Here is a 16,664-nt window from a genome sequence, read left to right as displayed (position 1 = left end):
AAAGTAAAGCCGCTTGGCGTCTTTCTTGGCCTTCAGACAACAATTCTGATGGCTAAAGATCCAAACGGGACAAGAAAAAAAAAAGACTTGTTATTACACCACTTATCATTAGTGCATCACTAACAGACTCCGAGCTGTGTGAAAATCACAAAGAAAAGGAGGTTTTCTGCAGAACACCACACCCTGCACAGGAACCAGTTGAATAAGAAACTGAAGATAAGAAAGATGGACGTGTTCAGGTGTGTCTGAGGAGGGAGGCGTTCGTTATCAGCTATAAAATATCCTGCAGGTGTGACGGGACTCTGCAGCTGCGAGCCAAGAAGACTGAGGACTGCACACCTACAGCAGGTAATCAGGGACGCTTTCCTCTCACTCGCTCAATCTTCTGTACAATGAGATGATTTCATTTGACTCTGACGTGCTCTTCACGTTCTAAATAGTTTCATTGTTTTTTGGTAAAACAGGTTGTGAAAATTGTCTCATCCCACTTTCTGCAGATTCTGACTCACTAACAAGTTTTTACTGTAATTCACTCTTGAGACATGAATCAGAAACACAACTACAGGTGTAAGTCCTGAAATTCGGTGATGACGTGATGATGGAAGTGATCCGAGAGGCAGAGAGGAAGTAAAAGAAATCTGCTAAAAATAACGAATAAAAAACTGAGAACAATTAAATTAAGTCTGAATATTGAGTTTTGTATTTAGAGTTGTTGGTGTGTTGCCTTAACAGTGTGAACACATTTCTCTCAACTCTAAACACAAAACTCAGTATTAAAAATAAATGTTCAAATCATAGTTTCCCATCAAAATAATAATAAGACAATAACAGGTGCATGGATCAAGGAAACATTACTTTGTGTGGGCAGAAAGAGGAAGAGGACACTTTTCACATGAATAAATCATATTTTGAGACATGTGAGCATCTTTTTGTCCATGTGATCTTCCTCCTCCTCTTTTATCTACCTGAGGAATCATCCTTGGAATTATATCAGGTTCATCTCATCAGTCGTGACTGAGCAGTTTTGATGCATTGTGTTTAAGAACGACGTCCTGGAGGTCGTGCTGGAGATGTGAATCAGTTTGGAAAATGTGTTTTGGAGTCACAACAGATTCACTGAGATCTGCAAATTTTGTCTAATGAGATCAAAACCATTTAAAGATTTAAATACTGACTGATGCAGGACCATGGCTGCAACCATCGTGCTGTGATGTCACCAAGATCAGAACTTTGTTTTCCAAAACATGAACGTGGATCAATGTGTGGTGCTCTAGATGGCTTTTAATTTGAAAAGAATGCGAGTGAACTGTGCTGCACGATCAGTTTGGAAATAAATAAATAAATAAATAAATATTTAGTTTTGATGCATTGTGCTGGATTGTTTCTCTCAGGTTGGAGACATGGCCTCAGATCAGGTGACGGTCGCTGCTTTGAGTCGTCCCTTTGCTTTGGGGATGCTCTACGATGCAAGGAGAGATAAACTGAACACAGGTAAGTGTGAATATGAATGAATTACTCACTGGAATCACTTCTGTAGGGGCGTCTTTATACCTCGACTCTGAATAGTGGCACAGATGGCTTCCTTTAGCCTGTTGAATGAATAAATGAAGCAGTTGTTTTAGTAGCTGCTGTGTCACAGAGTCTTTATTAAATGCAGCAGAGTGCAGGTCTGGGCAGGATCCAGACACACGGTCATAAATATAGCAGGAATAAAATGGATGGAAAATCAGCTCAGGGTTCTGGACATTCAGTCTTCTGTGATACATTTCTTCATCATTGTTGTCATACTGGAGCCTGTTACTGGTATTAGATGTGACAGTACCAGAGATGGGCAGTAATGCGTAACGGGAATCCAATTATGTTTTTCAAATAACGAGTAAAGTAAGGGATTACTATTGCAAAAAAGTAATTAGATTACTGATACTTTCCTGTAAGCCTGCTGAATCTTTAATTTTATTTATTGCCTGCTGTGTTTGACTTGCATCTATTTGAAAGAGTGCAAACTCAAAAGATCATTCTCTTATTTTATATGCTGGAATATGCAGACAATAGGTTTAAGTGTTAAAGAATTTCTTCAAGTCAAAGACAGTTGCATATAATTACATTTTTGCTTGATGCATAAAGTTAAAAGATTAAAATTAATAAAACAAGTTTTAAAAAGAGACTTTTTCACTTGATTATATTTTATATGATGGATTATGCACAAAAACTAGAACTGGGCTGAAAGGTTTGTAGCTTTATTATGTATTCAGGTTGCATATAATGTTTTTCAAAAGTGACTAAGTAACTAATTACTTTTGAAAAAGGTAATCAGTAAAGTAATGGGATTACTCTCTTGGAGAAGTAATCGGTAATTAGTAACTAATTACTTTTTTCAACTAACTTGGACAGTACACACATTTAATACAGTCTTATATCTCTGTTACTTAGAAATGATGCGTCCCTACTGATTAAATCATAGTGCCACTTCTTGTAGTGACGTCATATGCTACAATATTACACATGTACAACACCAGATGGCGCCACAGCCTCTGTAACAGCTGATTTCATTCAGTGTATTCAGACTTTTATTCCATAAATACATTTTATTCTGCTAATCTGGGGTCACAGGGGCAACAGTGAAACCTAGACCTTCTTCCATGGCCACCTCCTCCAGTTCACCTGGGGTCCCTGGGTCTGCTCCTGGTATGAATTATGTAGGGTCTTTACCTTACAATATAAATGGTGTTGTGATTTAATTAAATTCAATTTCAACTCAGTTTTAATTATATAGTCCAAATCACACCAACAGTCGCCTGAAGGCGCTTTATATGTAAGGTAGAACCTACAATAATACATACACGAATTTAGAATTTAGTGCTACATAAATGAAATGAAATTGAATTAAATATAACATGCCCAGAAAAATGAACAGAACACTTCACCCAGGAGGCATCCTGGTCAGATGCCCGAACTACCTCGACTGTCTCCTTTCAATGTGGAGGAGCAGCGGCTTTACTGTGAGCCCCCCTCGAATGACCAGCCACCCTTTGCAGAAAGCGTATTTTCCAAACTTGTAATTACGATCTTGTTCTTTCAGTCACTACTCAAAAGTCATCACCTGGGTCTGGGCGCAGTTTCCCCTCCAGGGCAAGGGTACCCTAGACCCGGGCTTAGAGTACGCTTGGGGAGTGTGATTGTGTGTACAGCGTCTCTTTATGTCCGTCTCCACGTTGGGTGAGTGTTGAGTAATTGTATATGAGAGCATGAGGGTGGGAATAGATGTTTGTATCTGTGTGCCTGTATGTCTGTGTCTATATGTCAGGTTGGGTATCAGACGCCACCTCTCTGGGGACATCTCAGGCCCTCCAAGGTTTGGAGGCCCATCTCCCCACCACTTCCCTGCCGGTGGCAGACGCCCTCAGACATCGGTGCGTTGGTGGTTCTTTGTGTCCGGGGTGGCGCCCAGGTACCCACCGGCTCACCCTTGGCGGCTGCTTATCGGGCCTGGAGCCTGGGGCTCGCTCGGGCCACTTCGGGGATGGGGTGCCTCGGCCTCTCGGCCCGGGCTCGGTCACTCAGGCACAGCTGGCTGCCGGCGGAGCTCACGGGCACGTCACTGCAACCCCCGGCTTCTGCTCCGCGGCTGCTGAGTGACCCCTCATCTGGGACTCTCCTCAGCTCTTTCTGGGATAGTGGCGCGGCTGCCCCTCTGTTGGTCTTCCTTGGTCTCTTGTGTTCTGGGGGCCTCTGGATGTCTGGAGTTTTGATCTCCTCCATACCTGCTTCATGCCCTGGAGGACGGGCAGTGGCCCCCACACCCTCTAGCAGATCATTACATGAAGGAACCTTTTTAAAACAAGCGCGTTCATGCTCACAGGTGCACACACGGGTGATCACACACACAAACTACACCCTTTTGGCTCCTACCTCAAAGCACACTGTGCGCTGTCGATCTCACGTGCTGCACAATAATGTTTAATATTTAGTATTTACTGTCATATTCCCATATATCATTGTGATGTTGTTTATTACTCTCGTTTTCTTCTGCTTGCTTTCTTTTTTTTTCTCAACAGGTGATCCAGGTGATCGATATATGTATTTTTTGTCTGCTTATTCTGTTGGTTTTGGTTTTTGCCCTTCTCCCCGTCCCTCTTCTCAGCTGTTTTTCTTTCCCTCTTTCTTTCTCCCTTTCTTTCCACCAGTCAAGTCTGTCCCAGTATTCAGCAAGTGAAAATAAAATAAACAATAAAAAAAAAAAAAAAAAAAAAAAAAAAAAAAAAAATATAACATGCCCAGAAAAATGAACAGAACACTTCACCCAGGAGGCATCCTGGTCAGATGCCCGAACTACCTCGACTGTCTCCTTTCAATGTGGAGGAGCAGCGGCTTTACTGTGAGCCCCCCTCGAATGACCAGCCACCCTTTGCAGAAAGCGTATTTTCCAAACTTGTAATTACGATCTTGTTCTTTCAGTCACTACTCAAAAGTCATGATCGTAGGTGAGGGGAGGGATGTGAATCACCTGGTAAATCGTCATTTCCCGCTCACCTTTCCCCTCACTTGAGAACAAGACCCTGAGATATGTTCAAACTTAAAGATGTCCACGAGTACACCTGGCACCAGGTGTCATGGCTAGCAGGGCAAGCTGTGTGGAATTTAATGAAGGACCCAAGATGCAGGCAGCTTTCAGATGCAAGTGAGTTTTAGTAGGGAGGTGAAATAAATAGAAACACAGTGGGCATGAAACAGAACCTGAGGATAACCTAAACTGAAAAAAACTAACAGCAACAGACCTGAAATGGAGATGCAAGGAGACTCGGGGAAACCACACAGGAAAACGCAGGGAAATACACAAACAAACCTGCAGAGCACACAAGAAAACACAGGGTTGAAATACACACAGGGCAATCAGGGAAGACAGGAGGGAGACACGACTGGGATTAATTGGACATAACGAGACAAGGGGAAGCAAAACTGCAAACACTGACAAGAGAAACGGACCTTCAAAATAAAACAGGAAACGCACCGACAAAACTCTAAACACGCAAACTTAACACAGACTGACAGAATATAGGAACATGAAACATGGAACAGGAGAGCACAGAGGACACAAAACACTAGGGATAATCACAAACAGCCCAAAATAAACAAAACCACAGAATATTAATAAATTTAAACATGAACACGGAGTCCACAGACTCCGGACCAGGACACCAGGACACCTTAGGTCGCAGGTCCATCATCGACTTTCATGAGAGCTGCAGCTGTATATCTTGGACATTGGGGTAAAGAGAGGAGCTGAGCTGCTCCTCCATTGTTGAGGCCAATAAAAAGAACAGAAACCAAGAGACTAGCAACGATAAATAATGATGAAATCAAAGATAACAACAACGCAAAACACAAAACCCTGTGTTGCTGATCCAGGACCATGACACCAGACCTTTATCTGCCTTATTGATAATGACATAACAAAGGGACTACACACACCTGCCCATGAAACAGCCTTTGGGTCAACTGTGCAATTACTTTTGTTCCCTTTAAAAAGAGGGTGGCATATCTTAAGGAGTAGAAACTCCCAGGCCCAGTTTGAATGTGAATATCCTGGAATGAAAGCTGTACAGTACTGTGCTGTAAAACTGAGTGTCTGCACATTATGCCCATGTCCATTTTAAAGCTATAATTGGAATATGCTTCAATAAACAGATAAAAAACAAAACTTGTGTCAGTGTCCAATTATATACAGACCTAACTGCTCATAGACAGTGATTAGAACATCACATCTAAACCTGTTTTTAAACCAGGCTTTAAAAAACTCAGTACAAGCTTCCATTGGTACTTCAGTTCCTTTCTTGCCACCCTATCACAGGGCTGGGTATCGATTTCTATTTCTATAACTGACTCAAGTCAGATTCACACAGTCCCGAATCGATTCAGTTTTGACTCAGACAGTAATATTACATAGATATAAAATATTACATAGATATAAAAATGTGGATACGTATAAACCAAAGCTGACACTGTGAGACTTCATCAGAGGTGTGAGTATCACAGCAGATACCTTTGTGTTAAAGTAACTGGGGATAAAACACTGTCCTCACTTTTTTATAGCAGATAACCTTGAAAATATTCTGCAGTAGAACAAAAACTGAAGAAAACCATGAATCAGCAGGTGAGCATTACCTGATGCTGCTGAGGTGACAGAGGTTTGATTAGAGACACAGCTGAGAGTTTTGCAGTTTGGCGTCATTTTAAAAAGTTTAAATTTCTTTGGTATTGAACAGCAGAAATGAGAATTTGTAGACTGCAGGTTTCCAATCTTATAAACAGTACATTTGCATAGTGACTGAAACCAGCCCACTGAAGGAACAATGGGCTGGGAGGTCAGTTCCTTAATCATTAATATGCAAATTGTCATGATTATTGATCAACAACCTCTAATCAAAGATCACTGATCAAAGACCATTGATCAATGATCATGGTCGTTCTGTGGTGCATTATGGGTAATCTCGGCCTCTCATGAGCGTGCTCCTGTGATTGCCCAGCATGTCATGGAGTGGGTGGGAGGTATTGTCCAGTATTGTCTTCTTCTTGGACAACATCCACCTCTCTGACACCACCCTAAGGGAGTCCCTAATGAGGGTGATGAGGACTCTGACTCATCACCCTCACTGAAGCATCCAACCACCGCAGAGTCATCAGAAAACTTCTGATGATGGAGGTCTGTGTGCAGTGGCTGAAGTCTGTGGTGTAGAGGGTGGAGGGGAAGAGGACGGTCCCTTGTGGTGCCCCTGTGTTGCTGATCACCTTGTCAGACACACAATGCGGAAGACGCACATATTGTGGTCTTCCTGTCAGGTAACAACAATCCGGGACACCAGAGAAGCATCCACCTGCATCGCTGTTTACTTATCACCCAGGAGGGTCGGCCTGATGGTGTTGAAAGCACTGGAAAAGTCAAAAAACACGACCCTCACAGTGCTCACCGGCTGGTCCAGATGGGTGTAGGCATGATTGAGCAGGTAGATGATGGCGGCCTCAGCTCAGAGTCGGGGCTGGTATGCAAACTGAAGGTGATCCTGATGTGGTCTGATGGGTCGGAGCTGGTCCAGGATGAGTCTTTCCGGGGTGCTGGTGCATGACATGAGAAGTCAGTGCCACAGGCCATCTGTAGCTCTTTTTCAGCATGAAGTCACACTGCTGCTCACTGATCATCACTTCACTCCTTACCCTAGTTCCAAAAACTCTTTCCCATATCTGCATGGTGTGGCTCATCAGCTTTATTCCTACTGAATCAACAGAAACATTAATAATTTTTTTCAAAAAACATTTCCTTTTTGTGTTTTCTGCAGATTTCACGCTGTGGGACAGAGAAACGATTAAAAAATACAGCACTAGGCAGAATCAGGCCAGCACCACCTATGAAATTACTACATCAGACTCCATTGAGACCAAGTCTTCTCTGCTGGATGTAGATACATATTCTAAAACTAGTTGGTTGTGTGGACTGACTGAAAAGAGTGGGTCTTGCAGCTATCTGAATGATAACAAGAAGTTCAAGAACCAGAGCAGAGTGACACTTCAGTTCAAAGCTACGACTGCATTTGAACGGCTGGCAATGACTCACCTTGAAGCAAAAACCACACAAATACAAGACGTCATTAAGAAAAGCAACGCAACACACGTAGTCACTGGCATCCAATATGGGGCACATGCTTTCTTTGTGTTTGACAGCGAGAAGCTGGAGAGCAGCAGTGTTCAGCAGACAAAGGGCCGCATGCAGGCAGCAGTGAAGATGATCATTGTATATAGTTCTGAGGCAAAAGCTGACGTCAAGCTGAGTGACGAAGAAAAAGCTGTGACTGATAAATTCTCCTGCAAATTCTATGGAGACTTCATTCTCGACAGCAACCCTTCAACATTTGAAGATGCAGTGAAGACCTACTCACAGCTTCCAAAGCTCCTTGGAGGAAATGGAGAGAAAGCAGTTCCTGTCAAAGTGTGGCTGACACCGCTGAAGAAACTGGACCCAACTGCTGAAGAGATGAAGGGAGAGATTTGTGTCGGGTTACTGAGGAAAGCTGAGAATGCTCTAGAAATCATCAAAGAAATGGAAATGAGATGCAATGACTCTCTGGATGAAGACGTGGTTCAGAGTTTTCCACAGATTCGCAACAAGTTGAAGCGTTTCCAAAACCTCTGTCAAGATAGTGGAAAAAAGCTGAGACAGGCTATGATGGAGACATTCCCTTCCATTCTTGAGGGTAAAGAAGACGAGACTTCACTGGAGAAACTCTTAGACAACCAGGAGAAGTCACCATTCAGTCTGGAGAACTTAGACAAGTGGTTAGATAATACAGAGAGAGAAATCAACGTCATCAGGTCCTGTGTGGAAGTAATGAAGGGGATAAAAATCACTAAAGATGAGTCCGAGTTCGACAGAGCGGTTCTTGCTCAGGATGTAGACGATGTCCTGAGCTTTGTTTTCACCTCTGTGGAAACTGACGACCCCTACCTGGACCAGATGTACAAATACTTGCGTTGTCATGACCGTTTCACTCCACCAACTAAAGACCACTGGTTCTTCTCAGGTGAAGTGGTAGCCAACCTGAGACAGAAAGCTGAAGAGTTCTGCAGCATGGCCAAAGGCCTGAAGAGCAGCAGCAGGTTTAGTTTCATTGTGGCATCAGAAACAAATAAGAAATACAAAGGAGCAACCATCTACCACTACAGGAAGGGCCGTCGGGTCACTGAAGACTTTTCAAAGCCTGCTGTTCCTTGTGTCGCTTCTGTGAAAGACAGACAAGAACTCCTCTGGTGTAAGTCCATATTTACCCATTTGTTTTCATGTTCAGCAAAAATATATGCAATGCTACTAACCCGGAGATGAGTGGCAAATGATAAGGTGATTGGCTGGACTTTTTCTAGGAGTTAATTCAATAGATTGTCAATGTTACGAACTTTCATCGGTATATATAAGTTTACAAAAGTGGGAAAATATCAGATACACTCAGTACTTTTCAAAGGTTTAAGCACCAGTGGTGAAGTACTGACACTGTGCTGGAATGCAGTTATCAGTAATATCTTCATCAGTAACAGGATACTACTAAGAGGAGACAAACGTATTCACTGTGAGTGTGCTTTACCTTTAAAACAAAACCTGCTGAGTAGACATCAGAGGAAATGCAGGACTTAACTTTGACACCATGTTTGAAACCTGGTGGCTTCTTGGTTCTCCTGCATGCCTGATACAAAAGGCCAGGGTAAATTTGCAATCCCAAATCTCACCACAAGAGGCCTCTAGACCCCACTCCTTTAAACAATGTGCTGTATGTGAGTGTGCTGTTGTAAAGTGACTGTGTGGTAACGACTGCCAAACGATTGTTTTTTTCCCTCTTGTTCAGACGCCTGTGATCTCACCTTGGACCCAAACACTGCAAACAACTACCTGATTCTGTCTGAGGACAACAAGAAGGCAACGTGTGGAGCATGGCAGACATATTCTGACTGTCCTGAGAGGTTTGATACAAAGACTCAGGTTCTGTGCAGGGAGGGGCTGACTGGGCGCCATTACTGGGAAGTGGAGTGGAGCACTGGTTCTAGTAATAACGTTGGTGTAGCTGTTACGTACCAAAGCATTGTAAGGAAGGGGAAGAGCAGCGAGGCAGGGCTCGGTTCTAATACCAAATCCTGGTATTTTGGTGTGTATGAGCAAGAGCTCAGTGGTTGGCATAAAGATAAAGTGTGGAGCGAAAGTCTTCCCAGTACCGGCTGCAGCAGAGTCGGAGTGTTTCTTGATTGGCCTGCTGGCACTCTGTCTTTCTACAAAGTCTCCCATAACACACTGAGTCACTTCTACACCTTCCGCACCACCTTCACAGAGGCTGTGTACCCAGGCCTCTATGTCTATAACACATCCAACTATGCTGCCCTACGCCCAGTTTAATTAGAGCAGCAGAGTCGGTCACACAGAGTTAAAAACATTTAGTACCATGCTTTCGAAAAGTACCTTTAGCTTCATTCTATCAAGCAAACATTTAAATCTTTGGTGCTGGGATATTATTTCACACACCAGCGAGATAAAACCTGCCTAACATGCTGCCGGTCTGTCCTGTAAGAGCAGCTTCCTCCCATCCCTGGACTCTACCAGACCTCAGAAGGTCCTCTGTGGTACCCGACGGTCTAACCTCAGCAGCTCCTTTCAGCCTGCTGATTGTCTTGTTCTCACAGGGCGTCACTTACAGAAGAAAACCCCAAACATGTACCCTGCTGGTCACGTGATGAAGAAGAAATGTGGATGGTCATTAGTCTGAGTTTTGTCTCACTGCTGCATGTTATTTTATAACTGTTATATTGTTCTTTGTCTTTATCACAGCTTTATGACTCATATAGCATGAAATCATTATTAAGGGCTTTTATGGATAATTCAGTATAATCGCATTATAACAGGTGTTACTGAGGGAATCTTATATTTACTCTAATATGTCATAATACTTGTTTTCTCTTATTAAAACTGCTGTTATCGTTAAGGGGACACTGGGTATGAGTAACCCACTGAGCACGAGCAGTCTTCTTTTTAAAATATTGCTGGGGGTGGATTCCTGATGTGATGGTTTTATTTCAGTTTCTCTTACTTGGTTCAGTGTTTGCTGGGTTCTTATTAACAGTAACATGTATAATGTACATTTAGATGCTAACACTGGCAGATCGAAGTCGATGATGAGGCAACAGGAGTCCGAGTTCTTTCTGTGAGCCATGAAAATATCTCGAATCAAGATGTTGCCTGAGTGCAGACGGCTTATTCAACCGTTGAATCAAATCACTGTCATAATCATTTAAATTAATTATATTTTTCTGATTTCTTTGTCCTAAAATAATCATAATGTGCCGCTCGGGAAAGCTCTGGGTAGTGTGTCAGCACATCTTCCCACCCTGACCCAGAATCCATCCCAGAGTCCCAACATGCTGTTAACATGCTGATGTTTGTGGAGCTGAAGCTCTCCTCTTTGTGCTGGATGTCATCAATAAAGCTGGTCCTGAGCTGAACACTGTGTGCTGCTTCCTGTTTGTCTCAGTCAGGAATTAAACTTTATTTAAAAGCCACAAAGAAGAACAGTTCAAAGCTTTAAAGAGTCTTTTCAAACAGTGGTGACATTACAGAGGTACAAACAGGTACATACTTAATCATAGTTATAAGATTTATTAAACACTACGTGAGGAAATGTTTGTTTTCATTATCAAATTATTTTAGCGACTCAGACTAGCACGGTGGCTAATTTGTACCTGTAGAGAGATGAAGCACAGTGCATCTTTTATGGTGTCTTTGCTCATGTGGTCATTCATTATGTCAGCTTTGAACAATCATTCGTTTTGTTGTGCTTCACTTTACTAATGTTCAGAGACTTCATTGGGCAATAAAGCTGGAACAGGAAGCTGTCCATTAGCAGAGACAGGAAACTATAGTCCAAAAGGAAGAAATGATTACACAAGTTAAAGATTTTCTAATGAGAATCTTTTTGTGTTTCATGTCATTACTTTCTATTCTACTAATGTAAAAATAAAATAAAATGAATAAAAATGAATTGGGGCTGTCATGCAATAAGCAGCGGCTACTGACAGGCATGATGGAATAATTGATAGCTGCATGTCACGCAGGAGGAGAAGGACGGCAGCCCAGTGATGCTGAAGCATACTAACATGTGGACTGTCTAATGGGTGCAGCAGCCCAGCCCAATAGGACTCCTGCCTGCGTCATTGCTCCCTTCACCGCCGGTGTCCTCCATCTGGTTTGCGGGTTACCACCATGACAGGTACCAAGTACCTCACAGCTGCAGCTCAGTGCAGCCGCTTCAACAATGGAGGTGCTGAACATGGTCCATTCAGACTAGTGTCCCCAGTCTTCTTCGGAACGCTGTCCAACCTCTGCCGAGCTGAGACTTGAAGACCTCACAGACCGTCCCCCTGCCAGGCATTCCCACCGCACCCTCTGTCATGGTCCGGGTGAGTGCTGGGTTTTCCTGCACTCACCAGTACACCTGTGTGTAATCAGCTGGCAGGCTTTTAAGACCAGCGTTCTCAAACATTCCTCACCGGAATGTCAGCTAACCCACGTTAGTGAGAGTCATAGTCTAGTAAATCCTGTTTCTTCTCACCCACAGCAGCTTCACAGAGGTTTGGATCTCGCTGTCATTAACCTCTCTACTTCCTGTCGCTGTTTTTTGTTCTCGGCGCTCCACGCCTGCCTGCCTCCCTGCCCAGCACTTCACAGCGAGTGTGCGCGAACTGGTTTAGCCTCACCTGGACCACTATTCCCCCCAAGCCTCGCCTTCCACCCAGACAAGTAAGGCTATGCATTTTATTGCTTTCACTCCCCAGACTGCTGCTCACATTGACTCTGCTCTCCTTTGTTACAGTGACTCTGACAGCGTAACCCTGTAAACCTCTACCTTGTGTGCCTGCTAGAGCCGTGCCCAGGCTGTTTTCTCCAGCCAACTAAAAAGACTTTTTCCTTTGGACTCTGCTGCCGCACGCGCGGTGTGACTCTTGTTTTCATGCTTGACGATTATTGTAGAGATTGTTCTAGTCAAGTCTAATGCTTCATAGCTTTGTTTACATTCACGGCATCCCTAGTAATTGTTTTGTCTTGTAGTACTTGTCAGTCACAGTGTGTATTTAGTTACAGGTTCTTAGTGCCCTAATGTGAAGCTTTGCATTAGTTTAGTAGGTTGAACAAATTCAGAGGTTGAGTGTTTCCCCTCTCGCCCTTAGTTCATGTGTAGTGTGTTGTTTACATTCACCTCTTTCCTGTGTAACACTTTTGAGTGCCAAAATAAATCTTTTTTTTTTTTTCACTATACCTCAGAGCCTCCGTGTGGTGTCTGCATTTGAGTCCACTTCCCTGTGTTTGACCGCCCGGTCGTGACACCCTCACTATATATTTAGGTACGCCAGGTCTGTCAAACATCCTCATCCACGTCCCCAGGTTTCTCTTCAGCACTGTAGCCAGGCTGACGAAAAGTCAGAGCTCTGTTGAGCCAACAATCCCTTTAACGTTAACTAGTAATGACTTCATGAACTTCTTCACAAATAAAATTTTAATCATTAGAGAAAAAATTACTAATAATCATGTCATAGAATCAGAATCAGAATGTCTGTATTGTCGTTGTCACAGGTACAACGAAATTAAAAGTGGTCCCCGATCAGTGCATCATCCCTAAAAATATGAAACTATAAATAAAACAACAAAATTCAATAAAATCAATAAAAAAAATACATAAAATACGTAAAGTGCTGACAAGAATACCAGTGTTGGGACTAACGCGTTATTAAGTAACGCGTTACAGTAACTACGTTATTATTGTGGTAACGAGCACGGTAACTAGTTATTATGCCAAAACCAGGAACGCGTTACTCGTTACTGGGATTTAGATAGGCTCGTTACTCGTTACTTCGTGTGGTGGCTATCGCGGAGCTTCCACAGATTCAATAACATTAGCAAGTGGTGGAGGCCAGCAGGTGGATGAAGGAAAAGGGAGGCAAGAGGAGAGACCCGAAGCGGCCGCCGGTCCGCGTGTCAGGTGAACTGAACTTCAGGTAAGAAGTTATGACCTGCAGTCTATCTGGGTCAGATATAAACCAAGTTTAGGTGGAGTTTATTTTCGGTATGCTGACATTTTCGTACTGCGTGCTAGCTAGCATGACGGAGTTTCTATACAGCTGTGTGGGTGCTATGTTACTGATGTTGAACTTTATTTTGTTCATACGGTTAATTATTAGAGTTTCCAACCGTCCCCTAAAAAACAGAATCGTCTCGTATTCAGAGAAAATATTACGCGTTTCGTATTGAGGTGAAAAGGAACACAGTTTGTCCCGGACTTCAGCTACAATGAAAAAGACACAAAGCTGAAGCTGCACAGCTGCCTCTTCTTCTCTCATTCTCTCCTGTTTCTACTTCAATCACGAAACTGATCAATGATCAGCTGATCGGCTTTTCTCTCTTGTTTATTTATCGCCCACTTTGCGCCAGAAAGAGGAAACCAGCGGATGTCGCGTTAAACAGCAGCAGCACGTTTAAGCTTGATCAGCTGTTGTTAGAATTTATTTAATATTAATTTCTAGTATCAGCTGATGTTTGCTGGAGCCACAGCTGTAAAGCTGCTGGTCATGATATCGGTTTGGTTATCTGGTGAGAGGGAAACATGCAGATGAAACCAGGAGATGTCCTTACTGAATCATCAGAGCTGAACAGGTGATGGAGAAGCAGGTTTACCTTTTAGGTGACATGAATGAGTTGAAGGGAAGTTATGAACTGTTTCTGAGAGACAAATAACACCAGGATCCTTTTCTATGTAGCTGACAGCTCGTAACTGTGCAGGGGCGGGTCTAGCAAAGTGTTGCCAGGGGTCCATGTAGGGCATTAACAGGGAGAGGGGGGCACAAGGAAATACTTTTCTTTATTATTCTCATTTAAAATGTCTCGCTTTTAAAAAAATAATTATCTGAGTCTTACAACAAACGATTGATAGATTGATACATATATACCATCAGAACAGTGTACATCACTGTCACAACAGTGTTTATTTTCATTCAAAGGCTTTATGATTTTTCCTATAATGGTGGGCCGGTCTCTAGTCAAAATGCCCGGGACGATTTTTTTGTCCCAGTCCAGCTCTGTACCCAGATAGCAAGACGACATTGAATCTATGTTGATTTTTCATCCGAACCGTCGTATATGGTCGGGGTTGAAATGCCAATGTTGTAACAACATTGAAATACTGTGGTAAACCGACGGTCTTACTATAGAGACGTTATAACGATGTTGATTCACCGTTGTTTTTTTGTCATTGATATTTGATCTATTTATAGTCGACCAGGTGACAACAACAACGTCGAGAAAACGTCTATTTATAGTTGACGATCATTCGGCTCCGTCACCATCAAAACCATCGATTTGTAGTTGAGCATTAAATTGCATTGCAACTGATCGGGTATAAAGTACCAGAGAAAGTAGATTTATTGTTCACTTGTTATCAATGACTTGGTCTAGTTCACCAGCTTTAAAAATCGTGTCTACGTGCAATTTATGTATAGTTGACCGGGAAATTAAAGCAGCGATCACTTGGACTATTCCGCAGCACCCTCTCACATTGGTACATCCCCCCAGGTATTCATTGTCTTCTACAGTAGAGCGGGACATTTGATTTACTCTCAGCGGAATTGACCGGAGAAGGCATCAGTTCATGCACTGCGCTGGCCTGCACCACGATTAGTATAAGGTAAGAATGAATGATTTTTTTTTCCTACTCGTTATTTCCATGTTTGTATTTGAATAACAGTAAAAAAACTCGGCCTTTTTTTACTGTTATTTACGTTGCGCCCACAAAATGTGGGAGCCCGAAATTGTGTCTTCTTCTTACAATCCGGCAACAAATAAATTGCACTGCGAACAAAGTCTATCAACAAAGAAAACATTTTTGTTTCATAATTTCTTCGTTATATTCCCTTACAAAGCTAGCTTTGACGCTTTGAGGTTTCCTTTGTTCTTGCCGTCGCCTCGGCGCTTGACCCAGACTTTCGCTCTGTAGTTGCTTAGTACTACAAAAAATTCTAAATCTGTGATATATGATTGATAAACGTAAAGTTAACTGTATAAACGTGTTCAATGACATTGTTACTTTTGATGATTGGAGAGCACTCGCTTCAATTCGCACACGAAAACTTTAGACTCAGTTTGAATGCTCACGCAGCATGCCCACGTGACTGTACGTTGCACGCGAACATGACTTTCCGTTTGTGCCTTGAATAATGAATAAGGCTACGTCCACACGTACCAGCGTATTTTTGAAACCGCTGATTTTTCTATGCGTTTGCACCTTTTGTCCACACGTAATGTATGTCTGGCCGTACATTGTGTTTGTATTTCAGGCACATTTCACGAAGCAGAAAGCAGTCTTCAGAGATATCCACGTGAACGCTGTGATACATCTGACCTTCAGTCCGAAGAAGAAACCCAGACCAGTCTTAAAAGAAAGCACAAGTAAAACCTTTTTATTCACAAACATATCTTTGATTGTTAAGAATTTATGATCTTGTCTTTTATACATATCTGTGGTGCATGCATAATGCAATATCACCACATAATATAGTCCAAAAGTGGAAGTTTGTAAACTTTTTAAAATGCAAAGCCGTGTACACTTGTGCACTTCAAAAATTCATTGTATACTGTACCTTCTTGCACGTCTCTGTTTCCTGTGTGTGTTGTTAGAAATCAAACTAACTTTAGGAAACAATATGCCAAAAGCATATTTACAATTACTTAAGACCGTTTTTAATTTCTTTTCTTTAGACCAAATCCCTGTACACATATACGGACTCAGAGGATGAGCAGCCTACAAAAACTGTTTCCCCAGGCCCCTCGAGTGAAAATACCAGGTAATAAAATACTGTCTAGTGTCTGTGTACATATCTGTGTCTGACACGAGGAAACTTTTTGACAAGTTGTCTGTATTCTTAAATACTTAAAAATTATCTTTTTCTAAACAGCCCTCATCACTCCGCAGTCTGCCCCCCAGCCCACTGATAGCAACCATCATAATGCCCCACCCAGCTTCCGGCACAAACCGACACAGCTTTGCGATCTCGCCAGCATGCAGAGTCTGATGTCTTCCCTATAGATGGTATGCTTT

The 16,664-nt window shown here is 42.6% G+C and overlaps 1 protein-coding gene across 1 annotated transcript; it reads left to right on the top strand.

The window, feature by feature from the left end:
• The first annotated feature begins 268 nt into the window (after positions 1 to 268).
• LOC116324412 (stonustoxin subunit beta-like) lies at positions 269 to 11,025 on the top strand. The gene is made up of 4 exons (XM_031744994.2): positions 269 to 348; positions 1,392 to 1,491; positions 7,332 to 8,798; positions 9,384 to 11,025. The coding sequence occupies exons 2-4, from the start codon at positions 1,401 to 1,403 to the stop codon at positions 9,923 to 9,925; spliced, it is 2,100 nt and encodes a 699-aa protein (XP_031600854.2). The 5' UTR covers positions 269 to 348; positions 1,392 to 1,400; the 3' UTR covers positions 9,926 to 11,025.
• Positions 11,026 to 16,664: the final 5,639 nt, after the last annotated feature.

Source organism: Oreochromis aureus, linkage group 8 (assembly GCF_013358895.1).
Source record: "Oreochromis aureus strain Israel breed Guangdong linkage group 8, ZZ_aureus, whole genome shotgun sequence".
Taxonomy (NCBI): Eukaryota; Metazoa; Chordata; class Actinopteri; order Cichliformes; family Cichlidae; genus Oreochromis; species Oreochromis aureus.
The sequence above is the reverse complement of the archived record's forward strand: the minus strand, read 5'-3'. Positions and strand labels throughout refer to the sequence as shown.

What these genes read in the sequence shown, in the direction of transcription:
- LOC116324412 (XM_031744994.2), top strand. Translation starts at nt 1,401, where the DNA reads ATGGCCTCAGATCAGGTGACGGTCGCTGCTTTGAGTCGTCCCTTTGCT. An exon ending in GAGAGATAAACTGAACACAG is followed by an intron (nt 1,492 to 7,331) that starts GTAAGTGTGAAT and finishes TGTTTTCTGCAG; the next exon opens with ATTTCACGCTGTGGGACAGA. An exon ending in CAGACAAGAACTCCTCTGGT is followed by an intron (nt 8,799 to 9,383) that starts GTAAGTCCATAT and finishes CCTCTTGTTCAG; the next exon opens with ACGCCTGTGATCTCACCTTG.